This window comes from Harpia harpyja, chromosome 11 (assembly GCF_026419915.1).
Source record: "Harpia harpyja isolate bHarHar1 chromosome 11, bHarHar1 primary haplotype, whole genome shotgun sequence".
NCBI classification, from domain to species: Eukaryota; Metazoa; Chordata; class Aves; order Accipitriformes; family Accipitridae; genus Harpia; species Harpia harpyja.
Window position 1 is genome coordinate 34,848,531 of NC_068950.1, and position 26,428 is coordinate 34,874,958.

Here is a 26,428-nt window from a genome sequence, read left to right on the forward strand (position 1 = left end):
CATTCTTTAAGAAGGAAATCTTAATGGCTCAGGACTAGGCTATTCCCATGTGCCGCAAGTCGAACCACTGAGGAAAATGACCAGCCTGGCTGAACAGGGAGCTTTTGCTAGGAGTCAAGAAAAAAAGGAGAGTTTATCATCTCTGGAGGAAAGGGCAGGCAACTTGGGAGGAGTACAGGGATCTTGTTAGATCATACAGAGAGAAAATTAGAAAGGTCAAAGCTCAGCTAGGACTCAATCTGGCCACTATTGTAAGGGACAACAAAAAATATTTTAAAAAATATGTTAACAGTAAAAAGAATCCCAAGGAGAGTATCTATCCTTTAATGGATACGGAAGGGAACGTAGCAACCAGAGATGAAGAAAAGGCCGAGGTACTTAATGCCTTCTTTGCCTCAGTCTTTAATAGTGGGTCCAGTTATCCTCAGGGTACTCCACCCCTTGAGCTGGAAGGTAAGGATGAAGAACAGAACATACCTCCCTTAATCCAGGAGGAAATAGTTAGTGACCTACTACGCCATCTGGACACTCACAAATCTATGGGACCAGACGGGATCCATCCACGAGTACTGAGGGAACTGGCAGAGGTCCTTGCCAAGCCACTCTCTATCATCTATCAGCGTTCCTGGTCAACAGGGGAGGTCCCAGAGGACTGGAGGCTTGCCAATGTGACGCCCATTTACAAGAAGGGTCGGAGGGAGGATCCGGGGAACTACAGGCCTGTCAGCCTGACCTCGGTACCGGGGAAGATTATGGAACAGTTCGTCTTGAGAGCACTCACGTGGCATGTGCAGGACAAATAGGGGATGAGGCCCAGCCAGCATGGGTTTATGAAAGGCCGGTCCTGCTTGACCAACCTGATCTCCTTCTATGACCAGGTGACCCGCCTAGTGGATGAGGGAAAGGCTGTGGGTGTTGTCTACGTCGACTTCAGCAAGACCTTTGACACTGTCTCTCATGGCATACTCCTTGAGAAGCTGGCGTCTCATGGCTTGGACAAGTGTACTCTTCGCTGGGTGAAAAACTGGCTGGATGGATGAGTCCAGAGGGTTGTGGTGAATGGAGTTAAATCCAGTTGGTGGCGGGTCACAAGTGGTGTTCCCCAGGGCTCAGTATTGGGCCCTGTTCTGTTTAATATCTTTATTGATGATTTGAATGAGGGGATCGAGTGCACCCTCGGCAAGTTTGCAGATGACACCAAGTTGGGAGGGAGGGTTGATCTGCTTGAGGGTAGGAAGGCTCTAGAGAGGGATCTGGACAGGCTGGATCGATGGGCCGAGGCCAATTGTATGAGGTTCAACAAGGCCAAGGGCCGGGTCCTGCACTTGGGTCCCAGCAACCCCATGCAGCTCTAGAGGCTTGGGGAAGAGTGGCTGGAAAGCTGCCCAGCAGAGAAAGACCTGGGGGTGTTGGTCAACAGCCGGCTGAATATGAGCCAGCAGTGTGCCCAGGTGGCCAAGAAGGCCAACGGCATCCTGGCCTGTATCAGAAATAGTGTGGCCAGCAGGAGCAGGGAGGTGATCGTTCCCCTGTACTGGGCACTGGTGAGGCCGCACCTCGAGTCCTGTGTTCAGTTTTGGGCCCCTCACTACAGGAAAGACATGGAGGTGCTGGAGCGTGTCCAGACAAGGGCAACCAAGTTGGTGAGGGGCCTGGAGCACAAGTCTTCTGAGGAGTGGCTGAGGGAACTGGGGCTGTTTAGCTGGGAGAAAAGGAGGCTGAGGGGAGACCTTATCGCTCTCTACAGCTACATGAGGGGGGGTTGTAGTGAGGTGGGTGCTGGTCTCTTCTGTCAGGTGGCTGGAGATAGGACAAGAGGAAATAGCCTCAAGTTGAGGCAAGGGAGATTTAGGTTAGATATTAGGAAAAATTTTTTTACTGAGAGGGTTGTCAGACATTGGAATAGGCTGCCCAGGGAAGTGGTTGAGTCACCATCCCTGGAGGTATTCAAAAAGCGCGTAGACGGGGTACTTCAAGACATGGTTTAGTGGGCATGGTTGATGGCTGGACTCGATGATCTTGAAGGTCTTTTCCAACCTAAATGATTCTATGATTCTATACTTCAAGCAAAAGGAAAGGGGAAAAGTGCTTAAATTTAAAGGGATCAAATGCTTTGTCAGGGGTTGAGAAAATATTTTAGCACGAAGGAACAATGCCATAACTACATTGCTCCATTTGTGCTCTGCACTTGAACTGCATTTAACATTCCTGGCTAATGACTTATCTACCACCTGAATCAAAGCCCATAAGCAAGGCTCAAGGGCTGGGAAAGGAGCTCTGCATCATCTCCAACTCCCCACTCTCACATTACAGCCAGAGCTCTGCTCTGATTCAAGCAGCGCTGGTTTTCTGTAAAACTCCATACCCAAACTTGCACAGACCACAGGGGTCCAAACTCCCCCAAGGTCAAATTGCTTTAAAATGGCCTCTAATTTGATGTTCAAAATACAGGTCACTTCACCCAAGATGTAGCAAAGAGCCAAACGTTTCCAAGTGTATCTAAAATCAGAGGCTGTAAAGAGAAATGTTTTGTATTCCTGTGACTCCCAGAGACATCACCAGCAGGTGAATTGAGATCTCTCAACTTTGGGGTGAGTTTTGACCCGGACCCAACCCCTGTGGCCACCAGCTGGATTTCCACTCCTTGCCCGGACTCACCTTGGCTGTGACTGGAGCTCTGTGTAAGCGCATTGGTGATGTTGGGAAGCTCATTACCGTAATTGCCATCTTCCAGGGGACAGACGTCCATCTCGCCCCACTTGCGCAGCTGCCGGAGCCAGCAGGATTTCTCTTCCAGCTTGCAGTGCGGGTTTAAAACCACGCACACCCACAGTGCCCCTAAACAAAGCCAAGAAATCAAGGAGGTGCCACCACCATACCCGCGGGGCAAAGCTCTTCTGCTGCTGCGTTCGTCGTTGGAGCCTGCAAGGTTTCATCAGCGTTCATAAACTCATTTCAGCATAATGCATGGACCCAGGAGGGGGATTTAGACAGCTTTTAAATAAAAGTAAAACTCCTCTGTAATGAAGCTAAATTATAATCTCATGAGATGGGGGACAGTGGGGAGGAGGGAAGGAGAGAGCGGTTGTGTATGAATTTGTGAGTGCTTCTGTCTGCCAGGACAAATCTAGTGTTTGAACTACACATCAAAGCATGCTTAAAAACACCCTGGCAAGCTGCAGCGTCTGTATCTCTAAAGACTAACCTGATTTTGATCCTACCCACGTTCCAAGCGCTTTAAAGCCCGCTTCGAATGCTATTTCATCTGCCATTGTTCTTCAAGCCATTTGCATTCAACTATTTAAAAAGGAGATTTGGTGTATTTTCTTCCCCCCTTTTTTTTTCTTTTTCTTTTTTAATCCCCAGTAGCCCCCAGCCTGCAGAGGAACCAGCAGAGAAACCTGGAGCTTGGCTTGATGTCTCGCAGACAAGAGCCCTCCAAGGGGTAAACCCTCCGGGTCTTGCAAGCAGAGGTGCCCATCAGTAGGATGCCCATGCTGACACCCTCTGGGTCAACCATGGGACCTCACAGACCTGATGATGCTGTCTGCTGCGTGAGATGCAAACCCAGGCCCGAGGACATCTGTCGTCATTAAGATCCAACTCATACTTTCATAAGACAGGGCTGACACTGGTGCTGCTAGCTGAGCCTTGCTGACTCTTCTGGGTCACCTGCTGCTCTGAAAAGGGCTGCAGCAACCCAGATAAGTGCAAAATGGTGAATTCTCCTTTAGCTAATTGCATTTCTGCCCAAATTTCCCTGCAAGGCTGCCACGATACAGCACGTCCCCTCCCTTGTGCCTGCCCCATAGGGTGAGATGGCTGCATACTGGCACAGCTGCAGTGTCCTTGGGGATTCCCCCAGGCTGAGCAGCCTGTGCTGCTCCTCTCTGCCCGTGTTGGATCCTGCCATGCACACGGGACAGCTCAGCCTCTCACAGAAACACCCTTCCCTGCCTCTCTTCCATGGGCCCAGCAGAAACCTGGGGCACCTTCCTTCTCCCTGCCCAGCCAGCTGCTCTCCCCCACCTCTCCATCACTCCCAGAGCCAAAGTTCCTATCCCAAAGCGACAGCCAGCGGCAGGACAACATCACCCGATATGGCTCTGCTGCATGGCAAGGGGATTCCTCCATGTGCCCAAACCACCTCCCTCGCTCGCTGTGTTTCATGTGGCAGCTCCCCAGCTGCACAGCCACACCATTGAGCCAAACAGCCCCAAGTGAGGCTGTGACTCCGAGACAGGCAGCCAGTCCCTTTTCCAGGCAGTGCAAGGCAAAACCAGGCTAAGCAGCGATGTCCTGACTCCAGCTCCACTCTGGTGTCTCCCTGCTCCTCTGGGTTATAGCTGAACCTTGGTGGTGCTTTTGGGGTGCATCTCCCGGGACCCGTCCTCTGCCAGTTAGGACTTGGGGATGTGTTCGGTTCAAATCATTAATAAGGCATGGAGGCTGTGCACGTCCAGCTCCTCAGAGCGGCTTGGCTCAGCAGGAGAGACGTCACAGCGTCACAACACAGATGGTGGCAGCAGCATCGCATCCAGGAATGGGCATGGGAAAAGCAACTGCAGGCACTGAAGATCAGCAAATATTCAAAGCAGACCTCGCCTGGTCCAGGTCCATCCACCTCTCGGCTCCACTGCTCCCAGGAAACCCCATCAAAACCTCACTCCCCTCACTCCTTTCTGATGAACGGGGGGAATAAGACTTTTGAGCTGCAACATTAGTGATTAATGCATGTGCAAGAGAAGAGCTATCTTCTGAGGGGCTTTCGGGGCCCATCCCTCCCAGAGCAGGTCTATGTCACTCGCTCCCAGGCTCCTGCAGGCTCCACGGGGGCTGCACGGACACAGTGTCTTTGAAAAAATCAGGTCTCAGCTCCAGAAAATGCATCTTCTTCAAGGCTCTGGTTACTGCCCCTCAGCTGAGCAGTGGGCGCCTGCCTGCTGCCACCGCAAGAGCATAAAACTCCCCACCTCTTCAGGCGGCCACGAGCTAAATCCTGCGCTCAGCTCCTGGTGCTGGGCATCCCAGGACTCTGACTGGTTTCAGGCACCCCCTTCCCACCAGCACTCCCACCTGTTGTCGCTGCCCCTCTTCACCTGCTCCAGGGCTTCTGGGGCAAAAAGCGGCCTGCAGCAATTTTGGCTCACACCTCCAACAGCAAGCAGAGTGGCTCAGCTAACTGGTGGTAACAAAGCTCGGTGCCCCCACTCCACTGCCCCCAGGAACGGGATGCGCCCGCTGGATTTTTGGCTCCCACAGCTCGGCTAAGATGCGATCCTCGGAAGCCTCATGACTTTGCAACCTATTTTTGGGAGCCCTCTGAGGCATCCTTTGCCTGCCAAAATGCTGTGTCCCTGGGCTCTCCTGCAGAAGGGAAGATGTGGTGGGGAGGTGAGGACAAGAAAGGAAGAGGGATTTGCATCTGTTTTGGCCGCTGTAGTTATCTGGGAGATGGAAAAGAGGGGTTTTCTGAGCCCTATGGTCAAGTGACATCAGCTGACAGCACAAGTTACTCCTGTGCTGAGCCAAAACGCCACACCGGGTCAGAATCTGTGTCTGTTCACATGCTGCAGAAACCTTCATCTGAACTTTCTGATAGCAGGAGGTTAAGTGGGGAACAAAGCGGCAGATCACGATTAAGCTAAGCCTCTAAACAAAAATGCTTTTTGATGACAGGGCTGGGTGCAGGGACAGGGGGGTCGGAGCCTTCCCAGCCCAGCGGTCCCGGCTGCTGGCCCCAGAGAGGACAGGCGCTCCGATCCCGCGCCCAAGTTTCCAAACCATCAAACAAATTCTCCCGTTTCCCACAGGGTCGCTCCCCGGCTTAATCTGCTGAAATTCCCCACTGTAAACAAGTGGCCGAGATAAATAAACCCGTCTCCAGGCAGATTAAGGTCAGGCTGCACTTCAGCTGGTTTTTCGTCTATTTTTTGTAATTAGGCTTTAATCGTAAGTACTAATGCGCCAGGGCAAATACTCCCACGCTGCAGAGCTCTCCATCCAGCAGGTCTTTCCTTTGGCTCCCCAGCAGACGGGGCAATAGATGTTCAGTTGGCAGCACATGCGCAAGCAAATGATGCCCTTTTTATTTTAATTTTTTTTTTTTAAACTCTGAAATCCTGCAAAATCCTTTACATTTTCCCCAGCATAAATCCACAATCTTCTTTAAGACTGATCTTCTTCCAATCCCACGTAAGTCTGTGATGCAGTCTTTCCTAAAATCGATGATTAATTATTAAACTCGTGCCCAAAATAATTTCCGTGAGGCCCATTTTTCTCTTCCACGTGTCAGGGGAACATGGTCTATGCTGGGGCTTCCCGCAGCAGCTGGGAACAGGCCCCTCATCCCTCCCTTTGGCAGCAGTGGTAATGCCGGGCAGCTTTGGCATCTGCAACCCACAGGCAGTTGGACAATGTGCCTTCACCGCCCCACACACCCCAGCTACCATTACCTGCCCAGTGATGGTTTGGGACATCTCTCCACGTTGCTGATGTTCATTACTGGTGAACACCACCAACTTGGTACAGCTCTTGTCCCTCTGTGCCTCCACCCTTACTTCAGAGGGATGCTCTGTTCCTACAGCAAACGCTGCCCAAGGCCAAATCCAAAAGGCTCCTGTAAGGTGAAGGGAATAATCCCTGCTTTGAGTATAGTCCATGCCCATCCTGCCCTGGAGCCGCTTCTTGGACCATCACCATGTCATCCGCAGGGGCTTCTCTTCAGCATGGAGATGCCCAGACCCTCCTGCGTGACATGCCTATGCCACGTGAGCCGCTTGCTCTGACGTGTGTTGGCTGGCACCACTCTTCACCTGCTGTCACACTGATCCAGCCTTGGTAGGGCCCTGACGTTCCCTACCCACCTTGCCATCTGCTGATGGGGACGTGCTGTCGCCTCCTCCCACTCTGCCAACCAAAACTATGTGCACCAACCTGGTCCTTGCATGGTTAAGCCAGGACTGAAACCCAACCACTCCCCCCTCGTGTGTGCAGGAAGGGAGGGAGGGCTCTTGGCTTAGATAGCGGGTTTGAAATCTGGCCAAATAACTGTAATTCTGGGCAAACTGCTTCCTGTGTCCAGGCCTGCCCAGACACCCACCCATCCACATTTTGCTGATGCGTTTGCCTTCTTCCATGCAGAAATTCTGGCTTGGTGGATTTGGCCACCTCTCTAGGATCCTTGCATATCCAACCATCTAGCTGCAGCATCCCGAAATCCTGGAAACACCTTCTTGGCAAGCAAGCACAGATGAGCTCTCCAGAGCTGGCGTGGTTATTTCCATTCAGGGAACTTTACCCAGAAGCAAGACATCCCACCCCTGCCCGGCCCTTGTCTGAGCAGTTTGGCCAGCTCTCCAGTCTCAAAGCTATGTTTGCATTTTTGGGGCACCTGGTAGGAGGGTCTATGATCCCAGCTGCGGTTTCAGGTGCTCCAGACCCTGGACCACCCTCACCCTTCTTCCAGGTCTACAACATCCTTTTGGTCCCAGCCCATGAGCCCTTGCCCTTACAGAGCAACTCCTACCAGCAGGCTGCAGAGAAGCTCAAACTCACTCATAAAACTATGTCACAAGTCAAACTATTCACCTAAGATCCCAGATGTCCAGGAGAGCCCAGAACTGCTGGGTTAACTCCACCACACAATCAACCTCCCTGGGCCCACGTCATCTAAATGTTTTATTCTAATGATATTACGGTGTCAGCCAGCTGAGCCGGTGTCTAAGGTGCTTAGCTAGAATTACCCAGAACTGCATTTCCCTTAAAGCCAGGCTCTATACTGGCCATCCTGCCCCCCTCACCCTGGAAACGTGCACCAGAGCAGGCAGAAATCTGTTAGACAGGATGAGACCCGAGAACCTGCCTTTCCCCCTCTGGATCACAGTTCCTCCAGGAACAGCACTTCCATGTCCAGGCTACGTCCAGCCCCTGGGGCTCACCAGCCCTTGTGTGCTCCCTCGCAAAGGCTTCGGGGCAGCGCACCAAACACCAGGCTGCTGCAAGTATGGGACCAGCCACACTCTGCACACCCATCATCCTTGACCCCTTTCCAGGAGAGGGGCTTGTTTAAGGTGTTGAACCATGCAGTTTGGGCCTGATCCAGCTGTCCCACCAGGATTTCCCCAGCAGGGGATAGAGTAAGCTCCTAGCATCTCTCAGGGCCTCTGACTCCAAAAAAGAGCCCTAAAGGCCTCTGTGACAATGTCTGCTGGCCCGGCAGCCCAGGCAACTCTGCTGCTGCTCTCTGCAAGGTGGTGACCCTTACCCAGCTCATCCCAGAGCTGCCGGCACTTCTCCGTTATGCCTGTCCCCTGCTGCCTCCAGAGGGAGAGCCGAGGATCGGCCATGAACTGCTCTGTTATCAACGTCAGCATCCTGGCCCCGTTGGAGTCCCTCATGCGCAGCATCTCCCGGACCTGGAAAGGATAGAGAGAAGGTCTTTGGTGAGACAAACCATGGTCCTTCAGAGGTGTTTAAGACACGGTCACCTTGCTGGCAAACCACAGCTCCCTCAGTCTGGGGGTCCAGACTGTAAATATATACATATATAATATGTACGTATAATATATAGTCGTACGTTACAACACTCATGCAATGGCTGTGACGTGGCTGGTTGGAGTCCAACTGATTAGCAGTCACAGCGTAGGTTGTGAAGAGGACCAAGCAATCAAGAACATGAAAACAAGGCCCTTCTGCAAAGAAAGAGAAGAGCCTGTAGGCTGGTGCCACCTCTCCATGGTCTCGGTAGGCTCTGCAGGGTTGGCCTTCCCCCCACCATGCTGATGGGGAGATGGGGGAAAGCCCTCCCTTGTGCAGGGATCACAGCAAGCCCATCACGTGGGAGGAAGGGACCTGCCAGGAGAGCGGGTGAGACAACCCAGGCCTGACCCAGAGCCTGGATTACAACCGCCTGCTCTGCGACCGGGCAAGAAGGCACTGGAGCAGAGATTCCCAGCTGTGACGGGCACCCTGCCAGGGCAGCCGGCGAGCTGCCGGCTACGTGACATGCCGAGCAGAGAGGGGAGAGAGCAGCTGGCTCCTCCTCACCTTGGCAAACATGGAGTTGAGCTGCTTCCCCGAGCCGTAGTACCCTCCCTGAGATAGGAACAGCTTCACCTGCTCTCGGACCTGTTCCTCGTCCAAGTGCCAGCAGTTCTCATCATCGATGCTGGCCCCAGCAGTGGGGTCGGGAGCACCTGGGGGGACAGGGAGGGAGGAGAAAAGAGACAACTGTGTTTATAGCAGCAAGGTCAGCAGTCCCACCAGCAAGAAGTGGACCTACTTCTATTTTATGTGGACCCACCCCTATTTTATCAGCTCAGGCAAGGGAAAACCAACCAGGTTCCCAGGCAATGAGCCCCAGCTGGCAGCATTATGCTCTCCTTCCATGGTAGTGGCAGCAGCCGTTAGGAGGGATCCTGACCACAGGGCTAATGCCTAGCCCCTCTCCCTCTGCACCCCACGTGAAGTGAGGCTGAGGAAGAGCAGGGACCTGCCTTCCTTCAAAGCCCCGGGGGTGCAGGCAGTGCAGCTGCAGAGCCCAGAGCACTCCCTGGCTCCAGGGATCGCCCGGGGTGCTCCTCCTCCTGCTCCACATCACCAGTTTGTTTAAGCATCAATAAAGCTCCAATTCCTGCAAGCCCTTCCACACATTAGGAGCAGTCTAACAAAGGTACCACTGCCTGGGGGCTCCAGAGCCCCAGGTTAAACACCTGGTCCTGCCCCTCATTCGCTTTAGGATGGGGGACGAGCCCCTCTGCATCAGTGTACCTGCCTGGGAGAGTCCCTCCGCTGGAAAGAGCAAAGGATCAATAATCCTTCAAAGAGCAAACTGTGACCAGAGCAGGGCCTTTGCCAGGCACACACGTGTGTTCACAGGCTGTATATCATCTTCCAGAGAACAAGAAAAAAAAACCCCACAAGTGCTTTAAACAGCAACTTAGATCCACCTCCCCTTGCCTTGCCCCTTTCAATTCCCATTTCCCCCCCGCCAGAGCGCTGCCCTACCACCCAGCCATGCCCTGGCTTCCCAGGCTTGCCGGGCAGGCAGCAGCACGGCTCCAGCAAGCAGCCAGGAGCGCATAAGGGAACAGAAACTCAGTTTTTCAGCTCCCTGCTTTTGAGTCCTGCTCTGCAGAAACTCCTCAGGGAACACCCTCAGGGAGAGACCAGCGTGGCTGGAGGATGCTCCACTCCACTTTGCTCTGTTTCTCCCATCTCGTCTCCCTCTTGAGTGAGGAAGGGGGTCAGCACTGGAAGAGCCAGGTGCTGCACGGACAGCCAAAGGATGCTGTAGCCAACACATTCCCAATGAAATCTTAATGATGTCTTCCCCACTCAACTGGGATCTGGTTGGGGAGCAGACATCTGCATCTTTCATGCAGAAACAGCTCGGGATGCTACACACCCGCTGCTCTGCACATTGCTGAACCAGGAGCTCAAATGCAATTCATGAAAATCAAGCTCCAGCATGACTGCTCAGCAGTGCAACTGTCTCTTTTTGGCTTGTAAGCAAGAGGACATCAACCCGAGGGGTTTTGCTCCTCTGGCAAAGGCTGAGAACACTCCTGACCCGGTAAGATACAGCTATTTGTATTTAAAGTCCTTTACAAAATTCCTTTAACTTCTGCTAAGAGTCGCTACCCAAGAGCGGTTCCAGCAAGCTCTAGATGCAGCCTGCACCATGCTGAAGGGACAGGATGCTGCTGCCCCCTCTGCAGAATAATTTATAGTCGACACAACCACATAATTGGGACGGGAGCTGAAGCAGCAGAAAGGAAATCACGGCCCCTGGATGAGCATGAGGGCTTTCACCTACAGCCCCACACGTGCCCTGATCCTGCTTCCCCACTGCTGGTGGCCCAGCCCTGCTGTAAGCCACGAGGGACCACCACGCCAGGGATAGTCCATCCTGGCCATCTCAGCTTTTCCATGCCTTTTCCCTCCATCCCCCAACCCAGTCCTTATCTCGCAGATAAAGAGCAGACAAGCCAGCGATTATCCCCTATCAGGAACCGATGACTAATCTGTCTACCATGAGCGCTTATCCGGCCCCATCGCTGAGGGTATCCCAGACGATCACACTCTTAATATCCTCCTCCCCACCATCCCACCCGCCGCTCCCAGCTGCAGCTATCCAGACCAGCCGGGTCATCTCAGCTGCCTCTATAGGGTCACCTGGCTGCATCTACAGGGACCAGGAGGGCATGGATGCCTGGGGTGACCCATCCCGCCTAAGCTCAGCTCATCCTTGGTCCCTCACAGAGGCTGCTGTGACAGATAAAGGTGGAGAAATTAGCAAGATGCAAAAAGTGGCTGCATTTTTCTGGGGTTCCCGGGGCTACCCTCAGCGCTCGCTGCTCACACATAGCGTTAGTGATGGAAAGCCCAAGCAGCAAGGAAAGAAGCACGCAGCTAAATAAAACCTCCTCCCTCCCACGCAACACATTGAGCACTTCGCACGTTGGGGTTCGGGCCGCAGCCAAATTAGTAACGCGCCTCCCGCGCCTCCAAATAAAACTCAAATTTGCTTGTAAATGTATTTTGCTCTCCTATAAAAGATTCAGAGAGGGGGTTGTAATAGCAGATTCCCACACGTGCAATGCAACCCGGCAGATAACAGGCTGCCCAATTACGCTGGGGAGATGGATAAACATTTAAGAGCAAACAACGGGATTTGTGCTGGGTTTAAATATTAATGGCAGGATTTGCCCACTTCCCCTTGCCAACATTCACACCGTAGGGGCTTCAGCAGCGACATGCCGTGACGCAGCCAATGAGCGATTCCATGTCTCGGCTCCAAAGGAGCAGGGAACGGCATGTAAAACAGCCCGGCGCCTGCGTAACACATTTCTCATATAGCAGCATTCCTGCTCCAAAGAGCCCTGTTTCAGATGTGCTGGATTTTGGTCCTGCCAGATTCAGATTTAAGGAAACACCATTGCACATCTTGAGTGGAAAGAGTGTTTCACCAGCCCGTTTACACTGGCTGTAGAAACAGAGATAAAAATGCAATCCATCACACTCCAAGCAAGACCCCCCCCTCGCTGTGGGCTCAGGGTTTAACTGTTTGACAGCCAAGCAAGGCTTCTCCAGGCAGATACAAAGACTGAGAAGTAAGGACTGGAAAAATCTACAAATTAGAAAACAGAGCGAAGCCAGGCATGGAAAATTCAACGCCTTGCTCAGAAATTAGCTGCCCAACATGAAGAAAATGAAAGGCGCTCCTGGACTGGAAAGCAGCAGGTTTCCAGGGCTGAGGAGGTGGTGGGACCTCGTGGGTCATGCCAATGCATTGGCGCATCCCAAACCCAAGCTCCTGAATCCAAGAAGGGGAGATACATCAGCTGGGTGGCGTGGGAAGCACTCCCAGAGCGTCTCACCCGGAGCAGGAGCAGCAACACAAAGAAAAAGGGATAATTATTATTTTTAACCAGTGCCTGGAGCTGATAAACTGATGGCAAAAGCAACCAAGGGATGCAGGTGGCCACCCCGGCATCTCCCTCGCGGTTGTCTCAGCCAACTGTGCCCAGCACGCGCTGGTGGCTCGGGGTCTGGCCGTGCTGGCCCCAGGGTCAGCGGTGCCAGGGAGGGCTCTGCCAGCCGGCCGAGCCGCAGCCGCCCAGAGCAGGGCTGGCCGTCGTGGCAGCGGTTCACAAGGGCCATCTCATGACTGCACGTGGTGGCGTTGCTGAATGCCTCCGGGCTGCCTCTCCAGCATCCAGAGAGAAAACAGACGTGAAGGAACAGCTCAGGGCGGGGGTGGGGAGGACACGCACAAATAAATAAATAGCAGAAAACCTCGGAGAGAAAATAACCAGGCACCAGAAAGGAAATGAACTCTAACAAGGGATTAAAAATAGCAGCAAAGCCAGGAGTCAAGCTCCGCCAAGGCTCCTGGTTTATTTTCATGGGGAGGAAGGTTGGATGGAGCCTCCAGGGCAGCCTGAAGATTCACACCCATCTGACAGTGATGGGGCAAGTGAAACCGGACCGGCTCCCAGCATGGTGGCTGGGAGCTCTCTGGTCCAGATGTCTTTGGAAGCTGCTTGTCAAGTGCCACACGTGTGCTCTAGGGTCATTCAGCAACCCCAGCAACTCTGCAAGACAAGGGGGAATTGCTGCCAGCAGAGACTTTCTCTCCAGCACTCAGGTGTGGGTTTTTTCCCCTTAAATTCACATCAGCTCAGCAACCAGGAACACGAATCCCCTGGAGACCTGACCTTCTCCTCCTCCCCAGCGGGAAGGCAGAATTTCAAACAGATTTACTGGTGCTGCCCTCCAGATGCTGTCATGGGATGACCTCAAAGTTAAAGACTGCCTGAGGACTCCTCAAACATTAGCCCTGGCTCAGTGTGACAGGACACACAGGCAGGGACTTTCCACACGGCCAGCCTGGCAGCCAACTCGCTGTGCACAAGAAGCAAGATAGGCCAATGGATGAAGGACAGTATTAGCCCAGAAGTTGAAGGAAGGGCTCAAGGTAGTCAAGAATACATCTGGGACAAAAGTGAAAAGATGAGGCAGAGGGCTCCTTATGGCTTTTGCATAAGCAGATCTGGTTTTCCCATGCCAAAGCCTGAGGGACCATTCCCACTAAGAGTTTTCTGAAGGTCCTCTCCTCCAAGGAAGCTCCTGAGACCCTGGAGGACCACAGAGGCCCCTTGGTGATTCACGTTGACTCTCCGCTGGCTTTTCCTTGGAGGGAGCTGCCCCTGCACTGTGAGACAGCAGAGGTTTTGTGGCTATTCCCACTTCTGGCTGAGAAGAGCATCCCAAGCCTTTTGATGGCATCAGCTGAGCACCACAGACAGCGTGTCACCCACTGGCATTTCCATGGGGCAGACAGACTGCCCCAACCACATGTCCTGGGCTGAGGGCAGCAGCTTTCCCTGCCATGCCCAAGCGCCGCTCAGGCAAGGTGAGTTACCAAGCTGCAAACGCCGGGCCTGCCAAAACCTCGTGCTCCTTACTCAAGGAAGGGTGAGACTTCACTGATGATGCACGAAGGATACCTCTAAGCCCCAAATCTTCTGGGCCCACAGGCACTGTCAGTCCTCAGAGCTGCCTCTCCTGTCTTTAAGCTTCTAATTAAAGATTTTAATGACCACTGTCTCTGGTCCTGCAGTGGTTTCCATCAGCCTCCTCTCCTTACTTGGCCACAGACTGCTTTTGCTCTCAGGAAGAATCCGTTTGCCTCCAAAGCCCAGACATCCCAATTGGGGCTCTAAGGATGCATCTGAGACAGCAGCTTTCCTTCTGTACACCCCGCACTGATCCTGTCTTCCTCCTAAAATAAATTCAAATAATTCCCTACAAGCATGAACCAAAACACAAGAAGAGACGAATGCCACCTCCCAAGTTTGCTGGATGGCTCGGACCCTGCGCACTCGCTGCTGCTGGATGTTGGATCCACGCTGTGAGAGCAGGAAACCCAGCACTGCTGTCAGGACTCATTGGTGCTTCTGAGTTCCCCCTCCTCCACATTGCTTTCTTTTGCCCCCAAAATCTCCCTCTCTGCCTACAATTCCCATTTCAGCTCTTTTTCACAGCCTTGCCCTCTCCGACAACCTCCTGGCCCTCCCTGCAATACTTTACTGCACCAAAGAAATCGCTCTCTGCTCCTCATTCGCACCTCAGAAAGACACATTCTTCCCGTGTTTCGTGGTGGTAGAGCATGGATCCCCCCAATGGCAAAGCTGCACCTACCCCCAGCACGTCCCACCATGGCTGCTGGCCCTGAGCCACTTCTTTTTCAGCCTGCATTTCCCCTGAGCCTGGCTGGCCCCACTGCAAACCAATGTGAGCCCTGGGCTGATGCTCATGGAAAAGCGGAGGGAGCAGGGTACCAAGGTGGCCACCACCAGATGCTCCTCGCTCTGTCGGAGGCCTGGCTGTTGGATCCAAGCTCTCCAGCTGCAGGTCTTGGCTGCCCCCAGCAGCCACCCCACCAGGAAAGGTCAAGCAGCTGCGAGTCACATTTGCTGGCACGATGACAACCTCGCAGCCTTGCTCTGTGCCGGACAGTCATGCCGCTGACTTTGTCCCCAAGCAGGAACATACTCAGGGAGGGGGCACAGCAGCACTGAAACCCACCCCGGTCTCCTCACTCCAGCTGCCACTTCAGACGCCGAGCGTGGAGGTGTCAGACACGTGAGATGCTCTCGCTGTGAGGCCGCTGCCCGTTGCAGCCAGCTGCGAGACAAGAAACGTGACCCACTTAAGCAGGCAGAGGTCAAGTGGGGAGCAGAGCGGCAGGCACACCTAGGCTCTCTGCTCGGACTGAATCCTTTGAGAACACGTGAGCACCTTGGCTGCTCTCCGAGACTCTGTCATTACTGGATAGTTTGCATTTCCTTCTAGGAAGGCAGCCGGGAAGATCGGTATGCGGTGCATAGCCCGCAGCTACAGACTCCAGCAAGGAACAAAGCTCTGACTCCCTGAGATGAGCGCACCAGACAATGGCCTGTAGTTTTCTTTGCTGTTCAGGCTCTGCAGGGGGGAGAAGAAGCAGCCCTGAAAGCCTTATTTTACAAAACCTGACGATCCCCTTGCACAAGGAGCATTCCCCAGCCATCTCGGAGCAGAGCGCTCCCAAGGTACAGAATCAGCTCCTCCATCCCACGTGCTCACCATCAACATGGAAGTAGCAGCTCTTTGGGTGACCAGAGGCAGGTGGGGAAGACCCAATGCTGATCTGAAGCTCAACAGACCTCTCCTCAGAGGAAACGGGGGGGAACAAAGAAAGGATTTCTGGAGAGGCTGTTCTTGCTCCAAGGTGTAATAACCTCAGGTGTCCAATGCACACACTGGGTTACTGTTTGGGTTGCAGAGGTTGGCCTCTCAAAAGCCACCTTGGCCTCAACCCCAAGGTGAACGAAGGTGTGACCCCAAGGGTCTGAACTAGACACGGCCAAGAAATGCGCACAGAAGCCCATAAAGCTCTGTTAAAGCATATCTTGAAGAATTTCAAATCCCAGGATCAGTGACCCTCTATGAATTCACAAACCCCAGCTGGGAAGGGCAAGATGGGGGAAAAATTTGGATCCCCTTCAACTGGAGGCCCCAAAATTGCGCTCTCATATACAGCCACATGTGCCTGCAGCCCTTCCTCACCCTGGGCTCGTTGCTCAAGTAGCTCTGCGATGTAGTCGCACTGCGGCTGTGCTTCACTGGCAGGACAAGGAGAGCAAAGCCTGTGACACTGTCCAGGATCAAGAGCTGAAGCCCTGAGCAACATCACTCTGAACTTAAATGTGAGGTTTTTTGAGCCTTCCTTTTCACAGGGTGCAACATCTCTGACTTTTAGATCATCTTAAACAATCTTCAGATGTTCCCATCATCCTAAGGCTGATCTGCATCCTCCCCCAGGATGAGACAAGGCTGTTCTGCTTGCAGAGGCGTTTACTCACTTGTGACCCCGGCTAGGCAGCCACATGGGTATCAGATAGGTGCCACCTTCTGCTGGCTAAGTCAACGTGTCTCTGTCAGTTCAAAAATCACACGCTGGAGTGTGTGAATTTGCACGAGTCTGAAGGGACAGAGAATTTTTGCTTTGTTTTTTTAAAACCACTTGTAAAAACAAGAGGCAGATATTGAACTGGAGCCAACATCTGTATCTTTGTAAGACTCTCATCACCAGCCTTTTGCTGACTCTAGAGCAATAAATATTCAGAGCCTTAAAAGCTTTTCTTCAATCTGCTTAGGAGAAAGCAGCCTCAAACAATGGCCAAGAAGGGATCTTGCCCAACCTCAGCTTCAGTGGATCAGCTCAGGGAGGGAACGGACCTCACCATATTCTTGCAGTACCACAGCTCCTCATTCTTTTTAATGCCAAAAAATGAGGGAAACCCCCCCAAAAGCCAGTAATTTAGAGCATAACCACACATGCAACAGATGTGGCCCAGCGGAGTAGACAAAAGCCTCTCCCAAGGTAGGAGCAGGAATGACCAGATAGAGGGAGGGGAAAATATCTAAGATCAGAACTGCCATCATTGCTACGCTGGAGGTGGACCCCTGGCCTCACCTCTACACATGGATTCAACCAGTTCAGATCCTATTTTAGGCTGCATATGGGGCTTTTCATCTTCGGAGCACTTAACAGGCATGTGTTAATTCCCACAACGCCCTTCCGTGGCAGATAAGTGTTTATTATCTCCGCGCTACAGCTGGTGGGACAGGCGCGGTGGGGAGCGGCTCATTGTTGCAGACCCTGGGCAACCTCAGCTCCTGGGCTCCTTGGAAAGACACAGCGGGAGCACCCGACTTGGGCTGATGAAGGGAACGTCAGGGCAACTCCCCAGGGAGCCTGGGCCACTTCCTGGACCAGGGGGCAACTGGAGCAGGGCTAGGATGGGTGCCACTCCCCAGCCAGCGCTTTCCAGGGGAGGAAGTCAAAAGCATCTTCCAAACACAAAGCCCCAGGACACATCTCTGCTGCCTTTGTAGTAGGTCAGGACAGCGGCGCTCATTTATTATGGGCAAATTAACGCCCATGGAGATTAAAGCTTTATCTCTCGTCAGCTCAGCCGCATCTGACTTAGCAACGTGCAGGGCTGGGCTAACACCATGTCCCCGCATGCTGGAGGAGCCATGTCCCCACTGCACCTCCCATTCCTCAGGGTCCCAGCACCACATCCTTCTGTGTTGGGGACTAAACGTGCTGCCTTCCTCCACCCTTGGCTTCTCCATCCTACTTTGAGCTGTGTCTTGTGCACCGCCAGCCTGTCTGCTCTGCCTTTTCTTGCCTGTTGAAGCCAGTGTTGGACAGATAAACACATAAAGAAGAACAGAGGGCAGAACCGGGATGCATGGCCAACACCAATGTAGTTCCAACACCCATACATTAGCGTCACTTTGACACTGCCACCTCTCTCTGTACAGCAACAGACAAATGTGGCAACATGAAGGTCACCACCATCAGTGTGAAACCACCACCCCAGGTGTAAATGCAGAATGAATCAGTGCCAAGCCACCCAGGGAGGAGGGAGGAATTACCGTGCACTTGGTTGATCTCAGAGTTGGATGACAGGATCTCATCAGCCAACTTCTGGGCGGTGGGCAGCACCTCGGTGTGGTGTGCCGTGATCAAATACTGAACAAACTTCTGGAGCTGGTCCCTGTTCATCTGGAAAAGGGTCTCTGAGATGGGAAGACGGAGTTTGACCTGGTCTGGCTTGCGGATCCTGTACAGTGAAAGCGCCACGACGTGGGCGCAGTAAAAAATGTCCTTGTTCCCGCAGCCGCATGTCACGGAGGTGATTTTGCAGCGGTCAAAGCTGATGGCCACCTTGTAGGTCATCTCTGGTTCTGTTGCAGTCGCCGGCTCTGTTACCGTCCCACTGAGGTGGAACCCTGAAGAGGGAAAGGAGAAAAGGGAAAGGCCACGTTAGCTTCCCTCTGACCACGACCACCCATGTAAACTCTGGAAGGAGAACAAGGCCAACCAAGGCTGCTCTTGCATCGCTATGTCAAGGAGCGCACCACCCAACGCATGCCATCCTAGTGGCTTACACCCAGCAACACCCAGCCCGCATATGAACACACTTCTGCACCAACACACATATGCAGTCAGACTCATTGGCGAGTTTATTTAACAGCCAAACCCTCAGGGGAAGAGCAAAGCTGCTCAGTTCCCATTTGTTTAAGAGTCTCTCAGACTGTTTCTCTCCTGGGAGTCATCTTCATCCACGCCTCCCTCTCACCGGATTTGCAACTCATGTGAGTGAGGGCTGGCAGAAAAAGGCCAGGTTTTCTTTTCTTTGATGAGGCAGACAAAAAACCCCACAAATCAAATGCAATGCAACTCCAACTTCAGTCCCTCAACCAGGTAGAGCGCACCAGGGCATGGCCACAGCTCTGAGCTCTATCATGCAGCGGGAACAAGGAGCAAGGACAGGAGCAATGCACAGACCGAACTGCGGGCTGAGGGGAAACTGTTTGTTCCTTGATCTCCACAGTATTTGCTGCTCCCCTGCAAGCTCTTGAGCTTTCCCTGAAATACTGCTGCCAGGGAGCCAGCCACTTGTTGGTGCGATCCACGCACTGGGCTGCAGGGACAGCTCAAATCGCTCACGCAAGCGTTATGGTGCTCCCGACTGCCCCTGCCATGCTACGAGGGGGTGCAGCGCCTTTGGGCACAAACCATGAAAAACAAGCCACGACAAGTCCCAAACACAGGTGAAGAGCAAGAAACAGGCTCGGAAGGTCCTCTGGGTCCAAGGAAGGTGGATGCACCAAGCAAGCGATGGATCAAGTCAGTGAGAAAAGACTGGATGCCCATCAACCTCAACCTGAAAGCCCAGGGAGCCCTTCCCAGGAGGTCCAACACCAGCACTTTGCATTTGCCCAGCCACCTGGAAAAGGGACATCTTTGTTTCCCCCATTCATCTGAGGAGAATGAGGCTGCACCAGGAAGTTAATTAACATGGCTGAGGCCAACCGGTGCGCCCATGCCAGAGCCTGGTGTGGTACCCAGGACCCGGCGCCCCACTCCACCTGTCCCAGCCCTTCTCCCCAAAGAGGATGCTCACTTTTCTCCATGTCACTGCAACCTTATTAAGCCCGTGTTTGTACAGAGGTCCCTCTGGAGCCTGCCGTCCCCCAGAGAAGGCGGCAGACAGCTGAGAGCCCTACAATTAGCGACAGAAAAGGAGAAGGAGTGGGGGGGTGAAGATTAAAATACATTAACTGCATCAAACCCTTGTGCGTTTGCCAGCTCTCACAAAGCCTTTCCGAGACAAATTCTACCAGAGGTTTTTAATAAATGGCATCAAAACCAGCTATTCACTGCCAGTCTCTTTAAAGCCACGCCAAAAACCACATTCAAATCTGATTAAGCGTCAAGGAGGTCTGTTTTTACTTTAGTGCAGGGGAGGGGGAAAGCAGACCTGTTCTGCTGCCATCGCCTGAAACCCACCCCACGTGGCCAGCGGAGCAGGAAGGGAGGGACGGACAACCCCACACTACCCTCTCGCTCACACACTGCCGGGAGTGGAAGCGCGGCGGCGGAGATGCCGGGCTCGGCGCCGCAGGAGCAGCGTGGTCACGGGGCTGACGAGCACACCCCCCGCCCCCGCCATGAGTCCATCCCCTGGCAGCCAAACTATATAAATCCTGAGGATAAACTCCAAAGTGTTTATGTTTTACCACTTCTCTGGTCTGCGATGCTTGGCAGGCAGTTCCAACTCACTGCCAGTTTCTCCCTAGTTTACTTTTTGAACAAGTTAAAAGGATTGGAAACCACGTTCCTGAGCAAGAATGTATGTATATACGCCTATGTACACCCATAGGCACATACGCACATATATATAAAACTCCCTAAGACAAATTACTAGCTATAAACACTGCCTTGAAATGCTTACTCTAGCAAGATCATGGGCCAGACCCCACTTCGGGCTAACTGGTGTAAGGCTGAAGGAACTCATTTAACCAAACGACCTGTTTCAGACAGGTGTGAGTCTGAAAATACATCAACCGTGGTCTGAATCTGGCCCCCCGACAGAGGAAATTCGTTTGGATTCTTCCCAGGTGGCTCTCAGGCATCCTAAAAGCTATGCTTCCTCCATCCGCTGCGAGAGCCGGTCCTTGCAATTCGTAGCCGGGGTCTGCACATCAAACAGGACCATTCAGCTCGTTGGCAGCTGCCAAGTTCATCTGGCACTTGAGCCCTAAGTCAAGTGTTGGTTTAGATTTTAGCTGTGGTGGCAGCAGGTCTAATTACGATAAACTAGGAACTCTATACAAAACATTTATCAAAGGCTTAGTCAGAAATTAGACATGGTGAGAGGGGGAAAGAGACGAGCTGGCAGGAACAGAGGCATTATTTGGGAATATTTATATTAACAGGAGGTCAGCCTGCAGCTACCATGCTGCACCCTGTTCTGTGGCCAGGTCTGCACCCCAGCACCCATGGATACTGAGCACGCCAGCTCAGCAATGATGGGTATCACTGTCCCAGAAAAGAGTGGTGGTTAAAAGGTAGGTTATGGTGTGGTTACTCCACCATCCATCAAAGCACTCACTCCTGGTCCACACAAAACCCTGATGCTACAGTCACCAAGAGGCTACAGGTCACCCTGGAGAAGGACAGCTGTCACTGTACCATCCGCTCTGTTCATCTCGCATCCTAGAAGCACATCGGGCAGGCGATACTGGCACTCCAGCAGAGAGAAACACAGCCCTGGCCGCAGACATGGGGTCTGGATAGCGCTGAGAGCAAAAATATGCTCTCCATCATGTACCCCCTGCATGTTTCAAGTTAAGACATTCCTACAGCCGAGTGCTTATCTAGGACTTCATCTTCTGTTCCTTAACATAAGCTAACTTGCTGTTTGATTTGCTGCCAGCAAATTGACAGTGCCAGGGCTTGAAAACCATGGAAAAGAAATAATTAAATACCATCTTTGTAACTACAGACTCATTACACCCCATCAGAGCCTAGCTTTGTCCCAAGAATGACATCGCCTCCTCCCTGCCCCTTAACAGCCTCTCCCTACTTTTACCACAGATGGTCCCCAGTGCATGTCTCTCTGATCCAGGTTGCAAAAAGAGCTGAGTGTTCGTACCTGCCCCAGAAAGAGCACAGAAAGGTGCCGCAAATGTTTACAGGCACACAGGGCACAATGAGCACATCTCCGTCCTAATCCCACTTACCCATCAAATAGGGACAAAACACCAGAGCAAGGACCTTGCATTAGTGCCACAGGACATTGTACCTCTGATTTAAATTAAAACAGACCCTAGAAATGTCTTCTGGGAGTTCGTGAGCTCCACACCAATGGGACTTCCAAACTCATCAGCTGGGCAACACTTTCCTGTCTGTAGGCTGGGAGAAGCACAGATCCACAAAACATCCCTGGCTCTGAAACAGCTACGAAGGATCAAGCCTTTAGGAGGAGATTCAGTGTAAGAGACTTTACTATTTAGACAAGACCATTAAGGCCTCAACAGAAGTATCTTTAACCAAGACAGAGAATTCTTTGATCTCTAAACCTACTCAACCAAGAGGAGCATTGAAAACTCTTCCAGTTCTGTAAGAGCAGCCAGAGTCTTCCAGCTGGGCATTTTTAACCCAGATGTCCACAAGCCACCCGCCAGGAGAAACTACTACCCTGTCCTGCAGCTCCAACCCACCAGCAGGACGGCTGTGGAGACCCTAGTCTTGGGTCCTCCAGCAAACCACTGAAGGTAAAGCCAATGTTCAAGCTGGTTACAACGAAATACCTGAAGTTCAGAGATGGGCAGACCACAGGTGGAAATTTAAACCCCAGAAACAAGCAAAACCCAGGCGTAACCCCTTCCATTCTCATAACTGTGTCATCAAGGGCCCTCCAACACTCGTGAGGAGGAAGAGGGAGAGGAGGACTCCGCAGCTACAACACTAGCCGGGAACTCGAGAGCTCAGCTCTGCTCCCTCTGGCAGTTGCTGCTCACAGCCATCCCCCAGATTTCACACTGCAGCCCAGGCAGAAGTCACAGTTGTCATTTGCAAAGTTGTGCCATTTGGAAAAATTAGCTCGCTCTTCCCAAGCGCGGCACTCACTTGCCTTTCATGAAGCGTTAGTGCAATCCTGCCAGGGAGGAAGCCTTCACGCAAGAGCAGCCATCTCTAGGACCTAACCCTGGGCCAGCAGAGACCACCTGAGGTTGCTTGCACTGGCATTGCTGCACAAGAAGAGGGGACCAGTAATGCATGGGTAATGCGGGGAGCATTTCTTCATGTCACTGTGGTTCCTCTGCCTCCTCTGCAGGCTTTTCTCGGTCTTTGTGGAAACCTTGAAGCGGGACAAGGAACAGCTCTGCAGAAGGAAACGTGCAACCACATCCACCCCTAAGCAAGGACCGCTGGTGGGATGCAGCTGGACCCTGTACTTGAAGAACTCACCCCCACACCTGGCTATCCGCATGCCTTTGCATCCCAGCCAGAGAGGGGTGGCTGCAGCAGACAGCAGCTTAGCTCCTCACTGCTCTTGTGCCTGGTGCTCGGCTCCCAGGACCCCACGTCTAGTCAAACTAACCCCATTTCAAATCTGTGTTTGGGCAGCTCTGCCTTCAGGCAGGCAGGAGCTCTGCAGAACCGAACAGGAACAAATACACGGATATTTATGGGGCTCAGCAGATGTAGACGAGGTAAACTGAAATTCTCCGTGCAAGTCATATACACTAGGTTAACATGACCAAATATTTTTTTTTTAATTTCCAAACCACAGTGGAAAGGTATTTTAAACTAACATGATTCCAAGCTCTTTAGTGATTAAACGGACTACAGCTCCAGCTCCTAGTGGAAAAACCATTTGTTTTTCCACTGTGTGAAAGCCGTAACTAGCAATGAATAATAATTGCTGCACCGAGTGGTATTTATAAGCCATTGTCGGTCACATTTCCGTGCCTTGAAACAGCAGCTTTCTAAACCTGAACTTAAAATCAGTCAATATTTGTAATGTAGGCAACACCCGTGGGAGGAAGGTGTCGGTGTGCTCATGTGGTGGGAAGCAGAGGTTAGTAAAATCTCGCAAAGCTTTCCAGCTTCTAGATCAATTCCTCCAGCCGGCTGATGCTGACAATTGCTCAGTCCCTGACCTTGCAGTTGGAAAGGAGATGGGCTCATGAACTCATTTGCACATGACAATGCTCCAGCAAAGTGAATCATCTGCCTCTGATAGTAACAGAGAGTACAGCGAGCCCCAGCCCTCCCGGGCTCCATTCAACCAGCGCAGGGCTGGCCTTTTGTGCTGCCAGTGCAAGAAAGACTCCACTGAAGATGTGTGCAATTAAACCCACTTTTCTTGTTGCTCTTTTGATTCAGCGTGGCTCAATGAGAGGCACCCTAGGCAGGTGTTGTCACACACAGATAAAATGTGCCTTTTCAGAGCGCTGGCAGACAAAAAGAAAGAGGGTAAGACTGATTCAACTGCCATTTCTCCCTTGCAAAATAGGGAATCCAGGCTTCCAGCGAGTCAATGAGCAGAGCTGGTATGAGTTTACATCCTCCCTCCTCCCCAAAGCGATTTCTTTTTGTGATCGCAGCCAAAGGTGTTGCCATTGAGCAAGACCTTAGCAGGGATGAAGGAGGAAAGCGATGGCTGGCTGGGAGGATGCTGCCACGCTCACAGAACACAGCCGTGCTTCTTCTGCTGTATGTTTTTCCGTCGCAGCCCTCCCCAGTCCCCACCATGCTCCTGCCCTTGCCTGGTCATTACCACCCTGGAAAAGCACCTCTGGCCTTCCCAGAGCTAACAAAGACCATTAAAAACCCCTGGTAAGGAGCTGAGCTGACGCCGGAGGAGCCATAACAAAGGGATGCGGCCGAGTTGGAGAGGATGCACCATGCCTGCAAGTATCCCCACATGCACCTATGGCCTCAGACACCAACTACCACAGGTTTAGAAGAAATACTGTGTCTCCAGGTAGGCCAGGGAAGAAGCACGAGCTGCAGCTGTGAACACAGGAGATGCAAGTGGGGCTGTTTGTGCTGGAGGGAGATGTAAGCTCCTCTGAGCAGCTGAGTAAGCTGGAGGGACGCTCTCTCTGCCATCTGCTCTGATCCCACACCACCTCCTGCAAATGAAGAGTCAATCCGCTGGTTTCTATCCCTGTTAACCTCTAATCAGCCAAGAGGACCAGCCTCTGCCTTGCTCTTTATCTGAGCCAGCTAACACGTGAAGTGCACCACGCTTCCCATCTGCTCCAGCATTACTAGAGTTAAAGGACAAAGCCATTTCCCTGTCCCAAGCATTCACTTACACAGACACCCTTGTATTAACTCAATTTCCCAGTGATTTCCATTGTTACCCTTACGAGATTTCTGGTGTTTGTTTATCTAGGAGTCTGAAATGGAGGGGTTTTTCCTCCCCCTACCCAGCTCAGGGGATGGCTGGACCAAGGCCATGCTCCAGATGACTGGTCCCAATCTGTGGCATTCCCCAAAAATATTCGAAACTGTTCCCCCATTTTCTCCCCAGCCTGGAGTGCTCTTTGGTGCCCATCCAAACCTGAAGACCCATTTTTTGGGGGTCTTTGTTGCCAGCCCCAAAGCAAAGACCACCCCCTTCTGGCATCACCTTCCAGATCACTCTGCTGCCCGCCAGCAAATGGGCTTTTAATCTACCCAGACGCACGACCCTTGCTCCAAAGACATATGGTTTGGGGGAAGAAGGAAGAAATACAACCAGTTTTAAAGCTCAGACTGATTTCCTCTGCTAAGGTGCAGCCCTGCAAGCTGAATTCCTCTGTTAGCAGTTCAGATCTAAGACAAAACCAACCTGAATGCCGTTTTTTGCAGCAGCATAAGCAATAGAAAGGGCTTAAAGAGAGGATGAGTTCACTGCAGCTAACATCCTGCCCACGTAATAACTGGTGGCAAAATGCTGTCAAGTCTCTGCTCTTTACTGGTACAGTATATCTTATGGTAAGCTTGAATACAAAGAGCTTTCTCATGGTTTTAAGAAATTAGAAAGATGAGGATGTGCGGTACATTTTTTGGTAGAAGTGGTGAACACACCATCTCTACATCAAGGGAGAAAAAGCAACACAACTCTGTGACCATCTCAAAAGCATCCCTCTTCTCTCTGCATTCATGAGCGGCTGTATCTGAATAAGGAGCAACGTGGTTCCTTGTTATAGCTCAGGTGTTTTCTCAACAGATGCAGCGTTGTTTTCAAGCATGAAAGAAAATATCCATGGGGAGGAAATTCACTTTTTCTGGAGCTTCCAGGCTTGTGCATCCCATCAGTCGAGGCTGCCACAGAGAAGACCCAGCTCCGGGCTGTCACCACCCTGGCTGCCTCAAGGAAACCGATGGGAGATGCCAAAACTCACACGCAAGGCTGAGCTGGGGTCATCTCCCGACTTCAATGGAGCCACCCAGATTTCCAACAGCTGAGACGCTGGCTTCTAGTACATAAAAGGGTTTTAATTAGGAAATGCCTCTTATCCCTCCATGCAAGCATCACCACGATGGGATCACTGATCTTCACCGCAGTCAAAAGCCAGCGGAGCAGTACTCTTCCCTTCGTTGTCTTTTTCATGTGGCAATTCGCATAACTCTTAGCCCCACAAAAACATAATCCCGATCCCTAAAAGGAAAGTATCTCCCATGCCATAGCCCTTAACCCATTGCTCCTGGCTTAAAGGCTCATCCCTGGGTACCCTCTGGTCAGGGAAGAAGTTGCTCCAGAGCCATGGACATCCTTTTCTATGGATCTGCTCCCCTCACTGATCTGCTTTTCCAAGACACAGCCTTCCTCCTTTATCGGCAGCTTTTCCAGGTCTTAGCCTCAGGCTGGGGAGCAGCTTTGGATTTTGTCTCCAAATACACAAAGATAAATTGTATTCAATGTATATTTTGCAACTTAAAGCTGCCTCCAGAGCAGGCCATCTCCAAACCAAAACCCAAACTCAACACACCAATATGGAAAATCAAAAGCAA

General features: G+C 52.2%; 1 protein-coding gene across 1 annotated transcript in view; it reads right to left on the reverse strand.

Moving 5' to 3' along the window:
* ZSWIM5 (zinc finger SWIM-type containing 5) overlaps positions 1–26,428 on the reverse strand; it is a 103,116-nt gene that overhangs the window by 14,020 nt on the left and 62,668 nt on the right. Inside the window, 4 exon segments of the mRNA XM_052800392.1 lie at positions 2,659–2,838; positions 8,267–8,417; positions 9,049–9,197; positions 17,998–18,354. Of these exon segments, the coding sequence (XP_052656352.1) occupies positions 2,659–2,838; positions 8,267–8,417; positions 9,049–9,197; positions 17,998–18,354 (837 nt within the window).